The 21646-nt window shown below is 48.8% G+C and overlaps 5 protein-coding genes across 5 annotated transcripts; all 5 read right to left on the reverse strand.

The window, feature by feature from the left end:
* Positions 1-572: 572 nt before the first annotated feature.
* On the reverse strand, positions 573-2213 carry EDB91DRAFT_1114212 (uncharacterized protein; the record flags this gene model as incomplete). Its single annotated transcript, XM_041317887.1, has 4 exons — positions 573-1232; positions 1285-1445; positions 1495-1845; positions 1896-2213. 4 exons carry the CDS (start codon positions 2211-2213, stop codon positions 632-634), a joined length of 1431 nt encoding a protein of 476 aa, XP_041180792.1. The 3' UTR covers positions 573-631.
* A 2170-nt stretch (positions 2214-4383) lies between these two features.
* EDB91DRAFT_1114216 (uncharacterized protein) lies at positions 4384-6011 on the reverse strand (the record flags this gene model as incomplete). Its single annotated transcript, XM_041317888.1, has 1 exon — positions 4384-6011. A coding segment is annotated over exon 1 (1400 nt), but the record flags the coding sequence as incomplete, so codon positions are not given.
* A 2600-nt stretch (positions 6012-8611) lies between these two features.
* On the reverse strand, positions 8612-11443 carry EDB91DRAFT_1218830 (amino acid transporter). Its single transcript, XM_041320869.1, has 18 exons — positions 11143-11443; positions 10765-11093; positions 10696-10709; positions 10587-10648; positions 10475-10536; positions 10282-10422; positions 10048-10227; positions 9894-9994; positions 9830-9839; positions 9763-9777; positions 9682-9709; positions 9522-9631; positions 9375-9473; positions 9270-9321; positions 9174-9218; positions 9056-9122; positions 8863-9001; positions 8612-8807 (listed from the first exon to the last, which is right to left on the reverse strand). The coding sequence occupies exons 1-18, from the start codon at positions 11282-11284 to the stop codon at positions 8784-8786; spliced, it is 1620 nt and encodes a 539-aa protein (XP_041180794.1). The 5' UTR covers positions 11285-11443; the 3' UTR covers positions 8612-8783.
* A 14-nt stretch (positions 11444-11457) lies between these two features.
* Positions 11458-13168, reverse strand: EDB91DRAFT_1114234 (uncharacterized protein). The gene is made up of 4 exons (XM_041317889.1): positions 12774-13168; positions 12699-12721; positions 12296-12646; positions 11458-12235 (listed from the first exon to the last, which is right to left on the reverse strand). Exons 1-4 carry the CDS (start codon positions 12857-12859, stop codon positions 11679-11681), a joined length of 1017 nt encoding a protein of 338 aa, XP_041180795.1. The 5' UTR covers positions 12860-13168; the 3' UTR covers positions 11458-11678.
* A 301-nt stretch (positions 13169-13469) lies between these two features.
* Positions 13470-14868, reverse strand: EDB91DRAFT_1114236 (uncharacterized protein). Its single transcript, XM_041317890.1, has 2 exons — positions 14297-14868; positions 13470-14271 (listed from the first exon to the last, which is right to left on the reverse strand). The coding sequence occupies exons 1-2, from the start codon at positions 14721-14723 to the stop codon at positions 13907-13909; spliced, it is 792 nt and encodes a 263-aa protein (XP_041180796.1). The 5' UTR covers positions 14724-14868; the 3' UTR covers positions 13470-13906.
* Between the last annotated feature and the right edge of the window lie 6778 nt (positions 14869-21646).

Raw genomic sequence — 21646 nt, forward strand, 5'->3', positions numbered from 1 at the left:
CTCTACCTGCTGAAAGGCTGCTCGTATTGCGTTGCTGTACTTGTCAACAGTCCTCTGCATCGCGCGCTTGTGCTGCGCATTTAGCAGAGAGCTTCTGGATGTGTAGCACATCGAGACCGCATAGACTTACTAAGTCAAATTGCTCTATAATTCTGAACAGAGACACTTTGCCTTGGATATCTCATTCCTCTTTGCGTATCAGAACTCCCTTTTTGCGCATCAGCTTGCGAGGTCCTCGTGCACATCATCGTGTAGATACTGTTTCTTTACGATCATATTTTGCTGGAGGTGTTTTTCGGTGCCAATATGTTGTCTACACGAACACTGTCTTCCAACCTCATGTCGCCGGTGATTTCAAAATCCTCAAAACTTCATCCAATGGTTTGTACATGCTGCCTTGTCGCAGCACACTCTTTATAAGGGGTACACATAAAATCAAGCTTGAAAAATCCATGCGTAGCATGTAAGGATAGAGTATGTACAACTCGAGCGATATACACAAAATATAAGAGGGAGCATGCCGATATATCAGGTAGAATACAGAGACACCCGGAAATCTATCGTCACAGTCGGTGTTGTAATGAACAGGACAAAAAGAGCGGATAGATGCAGGAAAACATGTCCAGGAGACTCAGAATTGGTTTTTGCTCTGAATATATCCTTTCTGGGCTCGCGGCATAGCCCTGAAGTGAGAGTGATCCGCTATGTGCTTTATGGCCCATTTACGGAAACACCATGTAAGTAAACCCACAAAGATGATGCCAGCGATGACACCTAGCACGATGCCGATTATTGTACCGGTTGATGAGTGACTACTCGTCGACGGCGAGGATTCGAGAGCACTAATAGGCGGGGACGATGAATCTGGATTTCCACTGAATTGCCAATAGTCTCCACCGTCAGGGGGGACAACACAGATCAAAATGTCTCCATCCATGTTATCCTGGAAGTCTGACTGAGTCGTACTCTTCGAAGTGGTGTTGATATCAAGGATAAACGCTGCAGGAGAAGGTGTCGGGTCACTAGCAGTGCAGTTCGGACCCCACTCCCCAATAAAATAAGTGTTTCCAACAAGGATATTACCCTCCACCGTGAAATTAGTTGCAGACGACATGGCAATGCCGTAGCTGAATGCGCCAGTGAGTTGGTTGTAAAGCACTGTCCCGCCAGTGCTAACGTCATTGAGATATCTGTTTCCGAACCAGGTGCGAGGACCAATTGCAATTCCGATTCTGAGTCATTCTTGTCAGCACCTTCATGAGAAAATAAGGTGGCTTCTCGTACTTTATGACGACATCTTTGTTATTTGCACCCTTGGTCGCCGATCCTGTGACAGGATCAAAGACGGACCCACCAACAATGCTATTGTTGGTGACCACGACCCCCTTATAATTACCACCAAAGGGTGATACATCAACCATGTTGATTCCTCCCAGCAATGTATTCTGCATCACCGTTAACAACCAATAGAAAATTTCATGATTGTACACTTACAGTCTCGACCAAGATGATGTTGTTTTCAACGCGAGTCCCAGGAGCGCCAAAGAGTACAATGCCTCCATCCGTCGGATTCTTGATCATGTTATTACGAACGAGGGAGTTTTGGCATGCCACACTAATTCCATCTGCCCACTGCTGGAAAAGATCGGATCCTGCGGGTCCAATATCATTGTTCTGGACCGTGACATTGTTGCAATTCAATGATCCCTCAGCGACATGGAGACATGACCAGCCTCTGGGGTCATAAGAATGCACATATTCGATAAGCTGATCCGAGTTCGGACCGCCCATTTCAATATTTGCGCCTCCTGAGGTGGGAGGCGCACCACTCCGCATACCATTTATCTGTGAAATAATTAATGCGAGAGGAAGCGATGAAGCATCCGTGCCTTTACCTGCACGTTCCGCAGCCTCACCCCGTCGCAATTCGCGCAAGTGCCGTCGACGGCCGTTGTATGACCAGTACCATTTGACACAGGGCCACTGACTACTAAGACAGCTCTGCTGTCATTGGTGGGATATCCAAGGGTACTGATCTCTTGATTGGATGCAGCGAAAATAATGGGGGCTTGTATGAAGTATTGTGTGTTTGGACAGAGGTTCAATACGTATTCTGAACCAGAAGAGTTGAGAAGTGTGTTAAGGCGGTCTGTAAGCGTGTTGTCTGGATCAGCAGGCTCGCAGATTGAATCTACTCGAGGTATAGCCATCATCCTGCATATACATAATTTCGTGAGCGAGGAATAAAAGGCACATGGAGTCCCATACTTATGCGCAATTTGTGATGCGTGCCGAGAGAAATATACTGCAAGCGGAAATGATTTGTGTGGGAGGCCAAAACGGAGGTAATGAGGTCAGAAACAATAAAATAAAATAAAAAGGTAAGGCCTACGGTGCAAGACAGTCGTGAAACCATCACAGTATAAGAACTTAAAAGAGTGAAGCAAGCACCCGACCTATGGCACCTCAATAGCTCTGAGCCGAAGGAAAGAGATTATAGCACTAGTACTAGCAAGTTTAAAGTTACGCCGCGTCAAAGACACATGTCATGACTGACCAAGAAGGACATGGGGAACGTGGTGTAGTACATGCATCACAGGGGCCTAAAGGGGCTCGGGGGGAGGGGAGAAAAATGCCCTCATTGTAATTTTTCATGCCGCGACTGGGAGTGCCGTTATAACAATAAACTGAGATAACAGCTTCAGTAGCCGACGGAGATCGAAGTGCAACTTGATCGCACCCTAGTATGGAAAAAACACAGCGGACGTGTATGGTGCCTGTTGGAACGGGCACGGACTGCAAAGGGAAACCCAAGGCTAAACCTCTAAGGCGGGAGACGGCGGCTCTATCTATCGAGGACCACCTACAAGCCAGGACTCCGGCCACTGAGCCGGGACCCATGGCACTCCACGGAAAACCTGCGCCAGACCACCCTGGTACACTGCGCGGCATTTCATACAGTTGGAACGTCACGAAGCCAGATCTGCAAGCGTCTTAGACTGAAGTCCATCTAACCCATTTGAATCCATCAGGCCCCAAGTAGGGACCCTTCAGTGCATCAGTTTAAGGCCCCAAGCCAAGTGCAGAGTGAGCTGATCATGTCAAATTTTGATTGGAGGTCACTGGAAGATCGAAGTAGTTTACAGGTAATAGTGGTATAACTTTAATAACACACTCCGTGATCGCGGCAGTTGCCGCAGCGGTGGCGCAGCATATGATTTTCTTAGTGCCAACTTCTGATTCTGACAGTACATCTAGTAATGGTAAGTACGCTGAAGCAACGTCGACACGTATTTTGAGTCGTCCCTGCATAATGCATTTATCAGGCCTTGCGACCTCCTACAAGCAAGTGATACATGTTTTACTTACCACCTCACTTACGCTGACGAGCCTCCCCCAGATCCCAATTGAAAACAGTCCTCCATTGGCACGCGCTTGTGCGAATAAAGGTTACTAGAAAGTTTCGGAATATCCAGCACCTCATAACCGCGTAGACTTATATACGCCAATTGCCCTAGAACAGCGACACTTCGACTCGGATATCTCAGACGTAAGTATGATGAGCTAGCTTTACCTGATTTATGAAGTCCTTGAATGGATTTTGGGAAAAATGAATATGAGACAGTACTAACCTTTCCGATCATCTGCTCCCTTCTCTGGAAGGTATGTACGAGTTTCCACCATCATCACCGGCTTCGGCGTTTCTTGGAAGAACACGCTTATCGATTTTGACCTATTTCTCAGCGAGTTCTACAGGTATGTTAACAAGGTACATTGTCTTTGTACTGCACGCCCTCGCATGGCTGCTTTAACCTGTTTGCCTGACATGCATCCTCGTGCCGCTTTCACCCGCTAGAAGAGAAGGCAAATTTATCTCTGTTATTCGTCTGTCTTCGACTGATAGTACAACTGTGGACTTGCCGCCATTTACTGACTCGACGGAGGAACTCCCTCTTTGCATATCAACTGCGAGGTTCTCGTGCACGTCAATGTGTAGGTACGGTTTCTTTGCGATTATCTTTTGCTAAACGTATTTTTCTGTGACAATATGTTGTCTACACGAACACTATCTTCTCGTCCGATGACTTGTACATGCTTCCTCGTATTCTGATATCTGAACGCTGATGCGCAGCACTCAGTCGCGTTGGTTTCAAATAACGTGGTATGGCAGTCCTATGAGTTGTTATTCTCTCATCCATCCCCGTGTACTTAAACCTCGTAAAGGCGCCCTGATATTTACGAACTCTAGCTTTTCTAGGTGTATTGTTGCATTTCCTCCTGTGTTGTCGTCGGTTCAATTTAATGTGTAATTCGTCACTTATGCGCTGACCAAGTTCTTTCTATGTGTATCTTCATTCTTCAACATGCAACTATGTACAGATGGCCCTTGAGCTTAAAACACCACGAGCGGGACAATCATCTAATCACCGAGCCATCCTTCCGCCTAAATATCCATCTAAAACATTTCCCCCAAAAGAAAATCAATCACCATCCTTAACTTCATCTCTCACCATTACGGACAAAGCGGACGACACCACCTTCCATCTTCGCCTATACATACCATTGGACCACGATCCATCTGTCAACCTCATGATGCGCTCAACCCGTGGCGCAATCATGTGGAGGAACCGTGGGATAGATCTCATCAGGTCTGGCGCCGTCGGTGGATGCAAGGGGCCCGCGTACGAGATGGGAGAGTCCCCGATGTACAGTTTGTCCAGGCGCATGTTGGGTTGCAGATCTATTTCATCGTCGTCGTTGTTCGGAGGAATTGCTCCGAGTGCATCGAGTTCCGCGTCCACGCAGAGGGATAACTCGCGCAGGTCACTGCAACGCCCCACGAGGGTGCGTAAGGCATACATGGACACGGGCGTATTATGTGCCTCTAGTCCAAGTATATCGAGATGCGGGCATGCACGAGCGAGCGCGACGATGTCAGCGTCGGTAAGCGCAATTGTCGTAGTATGGGCGGGGGAGATGATGAGGGTATTGAGGTCTGCGAGAGCGGTGGGGCGCGCGAGGAGGGGGCCGATGTCAAAGGACGAGGATGTGTGGCAGGACTGCTTCTCAGCGTGGTTCATCTCGTTGAGAATAAGGCGCTCCAGCTTTGTGTAGGTGAGAATTCTAAGGAGTTCGGACCAGATGTTGGCTGGGCTGCATCCGCATGCGGCGATGTGAATCGTTCGGAGGTTGGGGCATCCGGCGAAGGGACACACATCAGAATTCGTACTGACAATCTGGACAGCACGCAGGAAAGATGTAAAAAGGATCAGATCCACGCATTCGATATGCAAGCGAGTGAGTGCCTGAAAGGGCTGGTGCACATGGAGAGGTGTAGTGATGATACTTTTGGAGCCCAGGTGGAACGTGAGCCATCGGAGGTGTGGCCAAGCAGAAATAACATTGAGCAAGCTGTTTGAGATATCGCAGGATCTGATCGAAAGCCCTGTGAGACCCTCAGGATAGTTGATTAGGGATGACTCGATATCCAATAGGTCGTCCCCGGGCGCGATGCCATCCAACCCAAGAGCTTTGAGGCATGGGGCGGCAGTACGGAGGCCAGGGATGATCACCTTGCGAAATCGAGTGTCTCTGATGATGAAGGAGAGGGTCTCGACGGCAGGTAGGAAGAGGCAGAGGGCTGGGATGGAGGTGAGTCGTGAGTCAAACCATGTGAGCGAGTGCAGCTTGGGAAAGAGTGGTGCGTCTCTGGGTGTGTTTGCAACGAGGAATGCGAATGCAGCGTCGCTCGGGGCAGTGTTTTTGCGACCGGGAATATTGTGGAGGACGCGGACGCGTGCAGCGCGGAGGACTATTAATGGGTGGAACTGTTGGGTTGGCACATCATGCACCGGGCTCGCTGACTGAACTGGTGGCAGACACATAATAAGAGGCCATATGTTCGCCAGGTGAGCATAAAGAACTTTGAGGGCTGGATCGCGAAATGTACGGCAGGTGAGTGCGAGATTGAGGATGGAACGTCGATCTTGAGCGTACTGAGCCGGTATGAGCGTAGGTAATAAGTACAAGATGAAACTTAAGCATGAGTCAAATGATCTCGGGGAATTGAACACAAGATGGAATATCACTTCGAGGATCTCTGTCAGGCGAAGACAGCCGTGCATGTCAAGTGAATGCAGTACCAATAAGACGATGGAACGAAAAAATGTAAAAAAAACCCTGCATTTATATATGAGCCACGAACTTCGAACATAATGATATAGTATAACAAAGAACACGAGTGTTCTCGGAGCTCTTTGTGCACACAATCATGACTTTGTTCGATGTTGTTGTGTAGCGACATGTTCGTTTTGTTGCGGTGACAGTACTTTGTCTAGTGCACTCGGTGAATTTCAAAACCTCGTCGTGCTGCCTCATATTCTGATGTCTGTACGTGGTTTACAGCATCGCGTGGCTTCAATTTTCATCTGCTACAGTGTTACACGTCATTGTTCGCTTGATAATCCTCGTGTACTTAATATAAACCTCGTAAAGTTACCCTGATTCCTTTGTACTCGATTATCTTATGGAACAGTATCACCTCACGCGCACACATCCGGCGAACCGATACAATCTCGCTGCAGATATATCCATCTAAAATAGCCCAAACAGACATCATGCGGGACTGCGGGATTAACTTTGTCCTGTGGCTGCATGCGGGAGAGTTTGAGATGGGAGACAAGACCTAGCGATGGAAGGGCACGACGGAAATCGAGGTGGTTTGACTCGGAGACAACCCGGATGCTCTTCTCAAATATCTTCCAGAACTTTATGGTCTTGTCTGTGTGGCAAACTGATGCGATACGAGACCGGTGGCAACCAACGACGACAAGGTCGGTATAATGAGAGCGAGCCCGGATCTGGAGGGCGCGATATTGAACACACATTGATAATGACCCCCAGGTGGCGAGAAAGGTTAGGGGATGTTTATAAAACAAATCTCCCAACTAGACAACAGTGAATGTGCATCCAAATGGATTTCGCGGGATGCCTAGCGGCTAGTGGAAGAAGATGGTCGAAACCTCCACCTTGGCATGATATATTGGTTCGAAACCACTACCCGGATATTCCAAAGCCAGCTGCATTGGCTACCTGGATGATATTCTCAGCCTAACCAATGCACGAGATACTTCACGAAGTATCGAATCGTACAGACTCGCCTGCTTCAACATCTGAGCGTTAATCCTTACCGACTCCGTCACCTCTACACCGAACGCGCCATAACATACGATTGGATCTCAACACCCAATGTCACATCCTCGGTTTGGCTTTGGCACAACTCGCGTGCTTGTCTTCTCAAAGTTCACCAACGCCCAAACCGACACAAACAAGGATGCCAGGTGTTTACGTCTGTCTCTCTTCTCGATCCTCCGTTTGGCAAACCATCTCTTCGTGGAGACTTGAGGGACGACAAAATGACCGTTGAAGTACAGCGTGCCCGTGCTCGGTAGTCGATCGCAGGCAGTAAGGAGGGATTCCAGAAGCACGAACGTAACTGCACGTGGGAAAGAGGGGGCCATCTTTCGGTGTGCTTGCAAGGAGAAATGCGTATGCAGGGTCGGTGCCATTGTAACCAACTGAGGGATTGAAGAGGATCTGAACGCGTGCAGCGCGGAGGACAAGTGGCTGGAACTGTTCGGGTGGCCCAACAGGGCCCCGTGAGTGAACTAGTTCGTAGGGTAGACGCATAGTAATAAGAGACCAGATGCCTCTCGAATGGGAATGAAGTACATGAGTACTGCGTCGCGAAATGCACGGCAGGTGAGTGCAAGTTGGAGGACAGAGCGGCGATCTCGAGTGAACGGAGATGGTATGATGTTAGGGACATCAATGAAGCTCGAATCAAACAAATTTGGGGAGAATACAAAATGCAATATAATTTCGAGGATCTCAGGCAGGCGAAGACAGTGGTGCATGTCGGATTTGGCAAGTAGTCGAAACTACATGACTGGTGATAGTACTTGATGAATAGGGGTGTGTTAGGTAATCGATCATCCTGTGTTTAACTATCAGTCGCCACCTTTCACTTCACGTACTTGTAGATAGCTTTAGCTGATTTATGAAAGTAGTTCCCTGTCGAAAATCTTATGTTCTCCTACTCTTTGGTTGTGTGGGATGGTTCGCTCGTCATACGAGGATGCTGCGCTCTCGAGAGTCGACACGTATCAAAAAGGGGTTTTTTTAGTCGGAGTTTGAAAGTCACATCTACTGAACTCAAGCTCCTTTCACCTCCCTAAATAGAGTGTAACGAGCGGTTACGAGTCTACTGCTCTAGCGATCTTAGGCTGCGTTTTTTGAACCAAATCTGTCAATTGGTCGTCAACGCGTCTGAGAGTTTGGTTTGCAGCTCTACTGTGACCAAACTTTGAGATGTGTTGACAACCGGGTCAAAGTGTTCCAGTAGCAGGAACTTACTCGTAACAGGCAAAGCTGACCCTGAGCGCTGGGCGTTCCCCGAGTCCTGACTACAGGAGACTGCCGGGACTGGCTTCTAGGTCGGGGGTTTATGTTGCCTACGAGTGGACGACTACCTTCTAAACTCAATCTCCCAGTTATCTCGCGGCTTGTAACCAAGTGTGTTGACGAAGTAGGAATATTATTTATTCTCATGTATGGTCAACACTCGGTTCACAACTACCATTCGCACTCGTATGGATACGCATACATATATGATATGATCAACAACGTATTACACGAAACACCATCACACTAACAACAATGCATTATAATCCAATGACCAGCACCCTTTATCCGTACCCCAACTTTAGTACTTCCAATCAACCTCACTGGATCTTCTTATTCGAAAACTTGAACGAACACCCATGAGCAAACCCAATAAACAAACACGAAAACAACACTCACCACCGTAACAACAGTCCCATCATCCAACCTCTCCTTCCTCGGCACAAGCTCGTACCCAAATACCTTGGGCAGCAGGATTCGCCATGCAGCCCAGTAAAGCACGCCTGCGAACATGATGCTGATGCCGACGAGGCAGTACCTATCCGAAAATAAATTAGGAACGTGCGTGATATATGCTGTGGAAGAAACGTACAGGTAGTATGGTAGTGGTGGGGTGTCGCCGACGCCATTGGCTGGTTTCAAGAAGGGGGCGATGAGGACTGAGTGGGATTTTGATTAGGGAGTGTTTGGGTTGTAGATTGAGAACTTACGGAAGGTGGCAGCAGCCAAGAAGAATACGGCCAGAGGCCACCATACTGCATCATACGTATTAGCGTGCTACGCAGAACAGTGAAATATGAGCTCACCTTTGAACGGCCGAACAGCATTTGGCTTCTTCCATCTCAGATAGAACAAACCCTGGATGCGTCAAGAAGTGAGAAAATACTTGTCAAAAGATCCGAAAGACGCACGATGACAATAAAGAAATTAATAATTTGCTGTGGGTATCCTTCGACATCTAAAATGAACGGGTAAACAATGTTTGGGGGTGGCGCAATGATGACGATGACCTATGAGCCAATCTCAGATTGATATTCTGTTTCTAAATTAGCACTTACAGAGGGTATCAAATGGATGATCAATCCCGGAAGTGGGGACTTTCCTGTGGGCCAATTCGAAGCCCAAAATTTGTTTCCGAATGGAAGAGGAATCCCTTCCTTGGCGAGTTCTGCAATGAAACATGAGCTAGGTGGCGTCATGATATTTTATCTGACGAACCTTGGTTTACTCGTGATGCAGCAAAAGTCTACGCATGAAGAAGTTCTTGAACCGCACATTTCCATAGCAACCTCGACTTACCACGGTGATAACGTTCTGAGACCCATCATCAAACAGAGATCATTACTATAAAATACATGGGACTCACTCCAAGAGCACTGTCACGAAGATAATTGATCAGGAGATTCCCAGACTTAGTACGTGGAGCTCACCTGAGAGCAATAAAAACCGAAAGCGCACGTTCTGCAACAGAACCAAAGACATTCTTGAAAAACAGAGCAGCGACAGTGACCCCAGACTTCTCAATCTCCGTCTATGTACACCATTTAATTTCATTAGCAGCACAGACGAAAAATTAGTTCTCACCTTGCTCGCAGCCGCGAAATAAGCCACATTTGCAAGCATGTACAAAATCGCGCAAATACCAAGACCGAGCGGGCCGGCGATCTTAAGCGTCCGTACAGGATTTCGGACATTGTTCATCACATAGTTCACGTTAGACCATCCCGCATAGGCGTTCAGGACTTTGAAGGTGGCAGTAGCGTACTGTCAAGGACACATAATTAGCTGATGAGTCTTTGAGAACATCGCATAGCGCACGTCGTTGCTACTTGTAGAGCTCCCTGCGAACGCGTTTCTGAAGTTGACGTGTGGATCTGCGACACGCGTTTTGCCCGAGAGAACCACCCAGCCTGAGACGACGACGAATAGCAGAATTATTATTTTGAACATCGAGAGCCCCTGCAAGGAAGATATTGGATAAAATAATGGAGTAAAAATGTAGATTGCATACATTCATGATTAGCACGCCAGTCCTGGGGGTCAATCCGTGAAGAAGGGTTACGGAGAAGATAACTGGAGGTTATGAAATGACTGCGATATGCCAATTAGGTATGATATCATACCTGCAAGAGCAATTCCACGTTCGTTCCAGCGGTCTACGACTTTACCAGCGGCGACCAAGATGCTAGATCATATCATCAGAGTCGTTTTATCAAGATCCGAAGCACGCACTTGCTAGCAAAAACCTTGATGAAGGACCAGTTAACAGCTAACAACCACCGAAAACGAAACATTACTGACGATACAACCGCTAGCAGTGAAGCCAAGTAGTATAGCGTTGGCAGCAAAGATCACGGTAGCGAGGTACTTGGGCTTCCTGTAGACGGCTTCAAGGTAGACCTTCTCTCCACCACTGCGAGGGAACATGGTGCCGAACTCAAGCCATATGAAGAGACCACAGAAGCTGAGCAAGAACCCGAGGACCCATAGCATAAGGGAGGCGCCGACTGAGCCCACACCAGAGAGGATGGAGGACGGTGTAGAGAAGATACCAGTACCGATGATCCGTCCAACAATGAGGAGAGTACAAGAAGTTACACCGAGGTAACGTCCCATGCCTCCAGCGGTATCTGGATGATGTCAGACGAGCAAACCTGGGGGAATGATAAGCAATCGCACCTTCATCAAAAGTCAGTTCTCCTGGATTCAAGTCTGGATCATCGTTGAGTTGCTTCTTGTGATTCTTTTCACTGAGCTGTGACTCGGAAGTATGGTCATCCTCTTGCTGGTTACTGGTCCGTGACCACCAGGGAGTAGACATGGTATGGATGGAACGGGGGATGAGAATACATGATGCCAGCGCTTTCGAAGCAAATAAAAGGGCGCTAGATAATGACGCAAGATAATGCCCAAATGTTGCGAACAGCGCGCTACGTGGCGAGCGCACCTGCAAAAGGCAAGCCAATGCTAAATGGGTTACAATCCCCAAGACACCACTTATTGACTGCTTATCGATCTAATTTACATCTCCAGGCCAGCCTTGAAAATCGTAGCATGCTTATGATATTGCCGAACCTTCCATTCTCTGAAGCATTATTGCGATCCGAGACCCGAAGAACCACCTACTGATAACATTTACATTAATCCGTGCAGCCCCCGAGTCCTCCCCGATTATACCCTAATTGCTGTCGAAACCACTCGCAAACGGCTCGCCTTCACTCCTGCGAAATCCCCTGGAAACTCATCTGACCTTTCTGACCTTGTCCAGCACCCACCTCACTGCCCTGTTGTCCACCTTCCTGCTGGATACCCTCGCGGTGAATCTGCTCTGCTCCCTGCTGTTTTTCTTCAGACCCTTGTTCACCTCCTTTGTCCGCCGGGATACCCAGAAAATGGAATCCTTCTCCAGCACCGCCTTGTTGTCCACCTTCCTTCTGGACAGCCTCATGGTGGTTCTGTCCTACTTCGCGCTGTTTTTCTTCCCTTGGTTGAGACGATTGTTCACCTCCTTCGTCTGTCGAGATACCCTGGAAACGCATCTGCTCTGCTCTGCGTTGTTCACCTACCCTTTGTTGGGACGGCTGTTCACATCCTTGCTGTGGACGGTCGTTTGTGGTACCTTGTGCACGAGTCTGACTGGAGTCGCCGCTCAATGAACGTTGTTGGACATCCCGCTGGTCGCGTTTCCCTTCTTGCTGACTTGCAGCGCCTGGGTCTTGCTGCTTCTGCTCGTACATTGCACCTGTGCCTACAGCAGCACCCTGGGCAGCGCCTGAACGGTGATTAAAATTTGACTTCGCCGATCCGGGGGCAGCGTTTCAAAAATACTAACCTGTCATATCAGCTCCACTCTCTCCCCCAGCCGCGCTTGTTTTCTCGTAACCCGTTCCCTGCTGTTGGCCCTGACTTGTCACTCCAGTACCGGTATTCTTGGCAGCAGTAGCGCCGCTAACGTCACCGCTGGCACCGGTACCAGCACCAGTTCCAGCAGCACCAGTTCCCGCGCTCGTACCGGGTGTCGTACCGGCGGGTGCAGGTGCATGGCCCCTAATAGCCGCCATACCTGCCGCAAACTCAGCTTTGCCCTTCTCAGCTACCTCCTTGTATTTCTCTTCTCCAGCTACAGAGCTTGTAGCACGATCAGCAGCACCCAACGCCGTGCCTCGAATACTTTCGCCGATCCCTGAGAAATAAATAGGTTATAAACTCTCTTTAACCACGATGAACGGGCTTACCATGGATGACTTTGGTGGCGCCTCTGTTGGGATATTCAGATGACTCAAACGATGAAATGAGGGTAAGAGACAAACCTGATCTTACTTCCGATCCCTCCATTTCCGCTCGGAGACTTAGAATTCGTGTTCGTGTTCGTCGTGTTCGTCGTGTTCGTAGTCATAGTTCAAGCAACAATACTCCTCGCATTCTGAGGCTCCTAGATTCCATGACGCAAGTATGCGGTCAGCGCATGTGTCGCCGACGGAGCTGGGTCAGAAACTCGGACATAAACGCATGGCGTTCTAGATCAATCCCGATTTAGGATTGATGTATATGATCGAGCCACGTGCTTGGTCATCATCGATGATGGGAAAAAGTTATGGGTCGTATTCGCATCGTCTCCTGGACGTCGCGCCCAAGCTCAAGAGGGATATACGCTGATGGACGTACTACACTGCAGGAGTATATAGAGACTATATTTGTGCTAAGCTGATTTTGATGTTCGGGCGGCATATGATTTAATCATCCTGAGACGTGAGTGGAACGGAACGTTCCCATGATGGTCGTCGACGGTGGCATGGTGCCGAGGACGTTGTCAGTCCAACAGACCCTAGAAATTGCTACCTATTCCCTCACACATCGTGCTGTCTTTTCTTGGCCACGAGGTGACGAAGGGTGCCGATGCGAGCTCTTAACCCAATCAAGGCATCCAGGACCAACGGAGGTATGTAAGTGGCGGGAGCAAAAAAAGGTATCCAAGCACAAGACCAAGCACAACAACACGCATGTGAAAAGTTGCAAACGATTAATCATCGTCAATATCATGACATATATGGATCTACAGGTGTGCTCTACATTACAACAAGGGTGCGATATCGACGAACAACGACCAAGAAAAAAAAAGAAGCGAAAACGGAGTGGGTACAGTAACTCTACAACAATGGTCAAGGGAAAAATACGAAGACGAAGAGAGAGAGAGTAAGGTATATATGATATGAATAAGGAAACGGATACGTGGTTTTTGTTATATATGATAAAATTACACACAGCGTCCATTAGTGAGTTCCAGTTGTCGTCGATATCTGCTTTTGAAATGCGTCCGTGTCGTGCGTGGTTGTGGGTGTATGGATATGGATATGGATAATGAATGATACCGCTGCCGCCTGCGTCGTCGTCGTCGTCGCTCCTCCGTCTCTCCGGCCTCCTGTGCTAGTACAACGGCGTTTGCTCATTGGAGGTTTAGCACCCAAGCATCTGGACCCAATTTTGTGCTGGACAGCCCCATGAACGTAGTGCGCCCCATTAAGAAATCCACCCGCTTCAACCCCTTGCGCTGCTCCTCAGCGTACTGCTCAGCTGATGTGGCACGCAAACACCGGTTGCGGTATGTGTCCGCAATGGCATCCCGTACGTGCTGGCTGGGAACTGCTTTGAACTCGTCACGCGTCCCCGGTGTACGGAGGAAGCGGTAGAGCTGGTATAGGACGTCCTCGACGGTGACGAAGGGACGCGTCGACGCGCGAATTTCGCAACGCCATGGGAGGAGGTCGTTTTGGAGGATGATGACGGGAATGGGTGGGGTGGTGGCAGCCTCTGAGAGGCAGTAGGAGTCAAGGACGAATGGGGATGCTTGGAATGTTAGCGGCGGCGGTGTTGGGCGTGTAGGAGACGTCGTAGTTAATGGGGAAGATGTAGGGGTGGTATGCGATAATAGGATTAATTGCGACGGGGCCTAGGTTCATGAACTCCCTCTGTGGGGGCGTCGTTGGACCACTTGATGATGGTAACGACGAGTCTGAGAGAGACGGTGAAGGGGTACATGCAGGAGAGTAGAAGATGTTTTCCTCGTGGAAACGGACGTGCTTGCCGGGCATTGTGGTAGTCTCTGTGTTGGGGGGAGGTAATGGTGTTATCCTAGCCAGTTCTATTATAGCTGGACGCGGACGCGGACTGTAGTTGTCAAGAAAGAGAACTGTGTGACTAGAGTGAAGTGTGTGAATACTAGACGGGGTAGGTCCTGGGAGGGTAGCGAATATGGGCTCCATTTTATATTGTAGTACCTGGGCGCAGTTCGGAATGACGGTCTTGGGTCTAACGCATCGCCCGCTCCCGCAATGACTGAAACTAAAAGCTTTAATTGAGTTGAACGACCCTTGAAATGGAAATTTTAGAGGACAAAATAACGAACCAGGTACTTTTAGAGGAGACAGCGACAAGTTAGCAACCTGGACCGGTTCAACAGCGCACAGGTTCCTAAGCGGGTCATGTGTTTGGTTGAATCTCCCTTATCCTTACGGCAGCCGATGCTAGACGCCAAATATCTATTTTGTTCTCCATAGCCTCCATCCCGACTCAGATCGGGTCAAATACGTCTACAGCAAGTAATGTTTAGGTCAGTAAAGCCAATCGAGAGCGAGTACAAGTTGTAATGGTTCTCACCGTCAGCCTGTGGCTGAGTCAGTCAGTGTTCCTGCTTAGTTACCTATTTTGTCTTAGGGCGAAGCCAAGTCACTAGCTCTGCGCAACCGAAGTGCAACCGACCACGACAATTGAATAGTACTTTGACAAGGCGACGCCTGACATACTATCATATTCTCGTATACCAGTGCTAATCGATCATTGGATCCCAGGCGATCCCCCGCGATGAAGCAGTCCACCATGGGCGCCTGGGCGATTCCGAGGGAATTAATGAGAGTCTGTCAAAGTGGAGCCAAGCTCGGCGTACTTTTGTTTCCGCAGCCGAGCGTAGTGAGCTGACGTGGAACCATACCCCGCCTCTACATTAAACTCCGCAGTGAGACGCTCTACATTAGCGCTCCTAGCCCTAGGAATGCCGTAAGTGATGCGATGATCACAAGGCAAACTCTTGGGTCGCAAATCACTGATAAGGACATAGTGCCGGCGTGACTCGTCCGTGGATCATCCCGACGGTGGAATGCAATGGACAAGTCCTAAGAATCCTCGCGTCATCAAAAAACATGACACCTAGCCCGAGGAGAACGCCCGTTCTCGTACCCCGGGTCCTCCGTCTTATCTCAGACCGACTGTCTTGTCCCGCTCCATATAACGTAAATATTCTCGCTTTTGTAGACGCTGACCCTAGATAGCGTTTCCGAACTCCACGTCACACGCTCTGTAGCACTGCGGATGCTAAGTCAATAAGACCTCCTAATTGCTATCATTACACCGCCCACTTTCGAAAGGAAACATTCCGCAGGTATAATGAGCGTTGCTTCTCTGTGACTTGCGCACCGCCTAAAGATAGCACGGAATCAGCGGACGTTGGGATATCCATACGGGACATCATATCCTCCACAGGGGCGCTTGCTGTGTCTTTCCCACTAGGACGCATCGGTGCATACTTCTGACATTCTGGGAAAGTGCACCGGTTCGTAATACGCTAGGGTTGTGGGTTTCTATGACTCGCACGTCCACATCTGGGCATATTTCCTTGGGTCTGACACTCCTATTCCGCTCCCTCTTACTAATCTATCATGTCCCCGCTTTCTTAGAGTTCTCGTGAACACGACAAGGCCTCGGCTCATATCAGCTGACTGTTTCGAAACCGTAGCATGTGATTTCATTAACTCTGATATCTATGTTTGACATATGTGGTGGCGCTGGTTCCTCCATGGTTGTGCCCAGAGACCTCGGCTTTGCAGCATTTATCATTCGTCATTCTACTTTTGTCATAAATGTTTCACGTTGATTCGTCCACAAGGACCCTTGACTTTGGAGTCACGTTCTCTCATCCTATGATGCCCGTCTGTGCAAAAACTGTTTTCTATCAACCCATCAGCCCTGTTTTTGTCATCCGGTTCGAGCTTCTCCTACGGTGTATATAATCTTGTCCGGTGAACTCGATCAATTTCCAGCCTGTCTATTGATTGCTATTAATTCAAGTCCCGACCCTGGAATAACTCATTGTTTTCATATTTATGTATCATGTAAGTATCGCCAGGTACCGCCTCGATGACAATCACCTGCTGTGCCTGTCTCGACGGACTTTGCGGAGGATCAAATTAACAACACAGCACACAACAACGGCGGTGCCTTTTATCGTCATTTCTCCCATGGTTTCATGAACGTCCCACCAGGTTCCACCCCGCAAATTAACTTCCCGGGACCTAGATGGAACATCTCATATCTGATATCTAGCTCTCTTACAATGAATGAAATCCCAACATTGGGCCTGCTGCGAGGGATCGGGCATCCCCAGGCTGAACTTTGAATGTTCGCCTCGTGTTCGTGGGCGCGCGTGGAGCAGTGGCTCACCACGATTGAATTTTGGTAGATCGAGGATGATTTACATTTGGTGATCGCGATAAGATCTTCGTTTTCTTGCAACGAGGCCTTCCACGTTATGCATGCTCGCGGGAACGGGCACAGACGCTGACCGGCGCTGATGCTGATACATTGTAATATCGCTCCGACCCGAACAATGTGGTAAGTAAATATAAGTTGTTGATCGCTGTGGTGCTCATCATTACATCGCTCTTCCATGTCTCGAGAAAGATGTGGTATTCGACAGGACATATTTTTGATACCCGGAGACAAATATAGACGTGTCGGGGCAAAGAGAATGGGGGGAGAGTCGTGTGAGTAACTAGAGATCATGATGGTCCGTGATCATGCTAGAGAGGATGAAATTCTCCCATGAGTAAAGCCTAAACCTGCTTGGCGTCAGGCAAAAACCGCGCACCTTGAGTAAGGGACACAGCAAACTCACCCACCCAAAATGCTCCACCCGAAATGATTAGAGCTCTATGAAACCAAATCACTTATGCGTCAGCATCTACTGATTATGATGATCCACATAGAAGATCGATTATAGGCACTGCCCAAGTTCTGCCGTAATTCCAGATGCTACAGCAAGTCACAAACCTTATCCACAAAAATGATACCAGACCGCGGGGTCCAAGGTGGCTTTCCGCTGTGTATGCGACTGCATCAGGTTGCTTTCAAAAACACTGGTGTCAATTTGATAAAGTGGCTTGGAGCTGAGTCCCTTATCCGTTCTATTCAATGGACATTAGCGGTACATAGTGCATATTAGGAAACGGAACGTTGCCGCTAGAATTAATGATCCTAGTCAAGTAGTAGGATCAGAGGTGAGCGGTGCATGATGACTGCGCATCACCATATAGGACCGCACCAGCTAGCTTTGGGATGTCAATTTGATAGAAGTGATTTCGGCGCGCGTTTGTTACCGACTCCGTTGTTCACCCTATTCGATGGACATTAGCGGTATGTAGAATTAGGAGCCAGAACGTTCCTGCTGTATTTAATGAACCTAGGCAGGATAGGAGGTGGACGGTCGCGTGGTTACGCGTCGCAACGTTCTTATCATCTGATGCCCGACATCTGTATGAAAAGAACAAGTATCGGCTCCACGCGAACTATGGATCGTACCACTAGAGCTATGCCAACCGGGAATACGACAAAGTACCAATGACTCCGTGACAATGCACCAGCTTGCAAGTTCAGAACTGGTTCAATAAATGTATCTGGCCCGAGATATCTGCACCCAGGTTCGGCCAGCTGGGGCGGTTCTCATTCTTGTTTCCGAATTGTGCGCCACCCTATGAATCCCAACAAATGAAGTTTTTTATAAACAAAGAACGCCGGAACTTGGTTCACTCAAGCGATACTCACGGGAAAATCTTGAAGGGTGCGGATCTGAAGAGCGAAACAACTTGTTGACCGACTCGCATATGATCCTTGATACGACGTCGGGTCCCCGAGATGATGTTGCGTCATAACTCCAACACCTGTTCCGCCCGTGCTTTGTTGAACTGTTCGAACAGCTTTCACGTCAAAGCAGTGCGGTAAATCAATAAGTCACCGATGCCATCGACAGGCGCGATCAGCTTTGGACAATCGGCCCGTCGGAACTGCCCTGGACTGCGACGTCAAAAAAATTACAGACTCTCCTACTGTACCTGAAGTCGACGGGACCGAGTGGGTGTAATGACATTGAAGTTGCCCTGTGCCAGGGGCACCGGCGGAGATGCATGCTCTCACACAGGTTTACGATAGACTTGCTGAGCATATAAGAAATTCGTAATATATTTTCACTTACCTCCTCTGAAATTTTTTCTGCGAGGTAGCAAAGATGCTCACCCAGGAATAGATAGTCAATCAGTTGGCGTTTAAGGACCCGCAACAAGGGGACAAGCAATGCTGATTTATGAGGTAGGAGTGCGTGCTCACGGGACCAAGTTGGAAGGGTAGGTCAGCGTTCACTGAGGCACTATACCGAGCGCCGTCCTAGAAGGTAGTTCTGCCCCCCATGTAATCAATATTTTGGGTGTTAAGCGCCAAGGGTCAGGAGGGTCTGTGGCCCTGGTAATGAACGTCCTAGTAGCCATGGCTTATGGCAAGGCGATAACAATGGAAATGCGTATATGGGTGATGAAATCGAGGTTCGTCTGCGATCATCATCATAACATACATATCTGCAGTAAGTGAGTTGATTGGTTGAGATCTGACCAGAGCAGGATATATTTCTCCACAGGTGGAGAATTGTAAACAAACGCAAAGTATGCGAGAACGATCTCTCGCTCAGCTCTTCCGTGAGCACCCTTCCACGCTCGTTCTAACCGTTGTGATCTTCTATTGCGTCTAACTAAGTGGGATGAGAACTCGACAACAAGAAGATCAGGAAAACACTACACCATTTAAAATAGCTCATTGCTTCCTCGCAATTACAGCGAGCTAGAGTCTCGGGAAATTCATAGTTGTAAGTACCGTCAGTCGAAGACAGACAAATTTTCCTTCTCTTCTAGCGAGGTGGATGCGGGCGCGAGGAGGCATGTCAGGAAAAAAGTGAAAACAGCCACGCCAGGACGTGCGGCAAGCGGAGGTACGGTGTGGACGACATGCACGAAGTCCAGTGCAAAGACGGAGAGTCATACCTGTAGAACCCACTGAAAAAGATATCAAATACACGAGTGACTCGTGCCCGCGCACGACAAGTGCTTTCGTTCCAATAAACGCTGCAGTCGGTCATTGGGGCTTGATGGTGTAGTTCGACTGACAAGAGAATGTGGAGATCGATAGAAAAGGCCCGCAAGGATGCGGTGAGATAGAATCCGAGGTTATTACCGGTGGAAAGTTGTACATACCTTGCAGAGAAGTGAGCAGATGGTCAGGAAGGTCAGGTAAGCTCTCCGTGAGCGGACGAAGCGTGGAAGCCGAGGTCCAGCAGAAACTAGCTGTGAATGTTCCATATTACGCTCAACATTGACGTTTGACCGCGTCATTGGATGCGCACCTTGGATGCCCATGAGCTGACCGAGCTTCAGTGTTGCACTGCGCATCTGAGAGAGCTTGGGCACCAAGCAGGTTATGTTTGCTTAGTGATCATGACTGGTTGTGTATCTTCTGCATGGGAGGTGGTAGAGTGACGTAAGAGCTAGGAAGCAACACCGTACGAAAGCAATGCTGCAAGGCCTGTGATTCAACGTGAGCCAAGGGTGAAGCGAAAACATGGTTCATAAGAGGAAAGTAAGACGCACCGCCTATGATAGTGAAATAGTCGACCTAGTCAGGGATGAAGGAACCTTGGACGATTGGATATTGCGCGATATGATCGGAAGGGAGTCTATGGGTGCGGGTAGGGCGTTTTCTGTATGCTAAAGGATGACGACACGGTTAAAATGAGCGAGTAATAGACGGAAGTAAGAAGTGAACCGGCAGGGAGGACCTCTAAATTTAGGGATATATTTTCTGACAGCTAATCTTGATGTGACGGGGGCCAGTGTGATATCAGGCACAGGGCACATTCGATTAATGCAAGCGTATGCTACACACATCTGAATTACATTTAGACGGGCCCGCGTGAGCACGTGCACTATTCGCCGAGCCTGTGTTCAGAATCTTCTTTGAATAGAAGGGAATGGTCATCTGGTCCTGATTGAGGCTGAAAAGTAGAAGGGTCAGAATAAATCAATGGAACCCGACACAATCCCAGCTACAGGAAGTGGTAGCAGAGCGCAAAGAGAAATTTGAAGGCACCACGATGGTATGCGTCAGGATCATGATGGTGAATAGTCGCTGACCTCTGTTTCAGGAATTAGGATGGAAGTGACGAAGGTGATGGCAAAAATAATGACAATGACATCAATGGGAGGCTGAGATGTCTGTACCTCGTGCATGTAATTTGCTTGCGAGTAGATGAGAAGGGAAGGCCTTCGCTTCACGATGAAGCGCTGGAAGACATGCGAAAGCAAAAGAAAGGGGAGAACGGCTGTTGCAATAGATTTCGAGAGGTACTAGGTGGAACAACAGAGACGCACTCCAAGGGTCCCATCATGGGCAAGGGGATACCGGTTGACTGTTGCACTCATGGCCCATGACTCGGATGTTCTGGCAAATTAGCGGTGGTAAAATATTTTGTGCTGTGTCACACAGTGGCAGTGCTAGGAGAGCGAGCTGGCCTGGTGCATTCGACATGTTTGCAGAACAGCTCCGAGAAGTCTGAGTGTGCAAGACGCAACCGTTGTTTGAACCGTTAACATGATCATTACAGGACTGTTTGGGTGCCAAGCCGTCACCTTCTTGGGGATAAAATAGATAAATGAACACATCGGCGAGAAAGGGAGGCCACTGACCCGGTTCAGGCAAACTGCCTTCGTGATGCGGATAGGCCTCGAGAGCAAGAATCTGACACAGCCCGATCAAATTCGCACCAGCCACAATGCCCGCACGGGCTCCTTTCGTCCGCAACAGCGACAAACGAAGCATGAACTGTGAACGGTCGCGAATCGTAGTATTGCATGGTCAGGGCCTAGCACCCCACTAGTCCAATCCCTGTTGCTGAGAGGCTCGAACAGGGTCGCCACAGAAAGTATGACTGTACTCACTGCCGACCGACAGCGAGGGTTCGACCACAGCAGTAACGGCCTGGATATTCATAAAAAGAAAGACAATCCTATACCACGAGAGGGAGACGGCAGCATCACGT

Source organism: Suillus paluster, assembly GCF_016628075.1.
Source record: "Suillus paluster strain FC165 chromosome Unknown EDB91scaffold_9, whole genome shotgun sequence".
NCBI classification, from domain to species: domain Eukaryota; kingdom Fungi; phylum Basidiomycota; class Agaricomycetes; order Boletales; family Suillaceae; genus Suillus; species Suillus paluster.

Excerpts from the sequence above, each read along its gene's own strand:
- EDB91DRAFT_1114236 (XM_041317890.1), bottom strand. The coding sequence starts at position 14,723 with ATGGAGCCCATATTCGCTACCCTCCCAGGACCTACCCCGTCTAGTATT. Across the intron at positions 14,272-14,296 it reads CATTCCAAGCATCCCCATTC|AGGCTGCCACCACCCCACCC; the intron begins GTCCTTGACTCC and ends ACTGCCTCTCAG.
- EDB91DRAFT_1114234 (XM_041317889.1), bottom strand. The coding sequence starts at position 12,859 with ATGACTACGAACACGACGAACACGACGAACACGAACACGAATTCTAAG. Across the intron at positions 12,722-12,773 it reads GGGATCGGAAGTAAGATCAG|AGGCGCCACCAAAGTCATCC; the intron begins GTTTGTCTCTTA and ends ATATCCCAACAG. Across the intron at positions 12,236-12,295 it reads GAGTGGAGCTGATATGACAG|GCGCTGCCCAGGGTGCTGCT; the intron begins GTTAGTATTTTT and ends ATCACCGTTCAG.
- EDB91DRAFT_1218830 (XM_041320869.1), bottom strand. The coding sequence starts at position 11,284 with ATGTCTACTCCCTGGTGGTCACGGACCAGTAACCAGCAAGAGGATGAC. Across the intron at positions 10,228-10,281 it reads GCTCTACAAGTAGCAACGAC|TACGCTACTGCCACCTTCAA; the intron begins GTGCGCTATGCG and ends TGTCCTTGACAG. Across the intron at positions 8,808-8,862 it reads ATGGGACTGTTGTTACGGTG|TTTTCGAATAAGAAGATCCA; the intron begins GTGAGTGTTGTT and ends TGTTCGTTCAAG.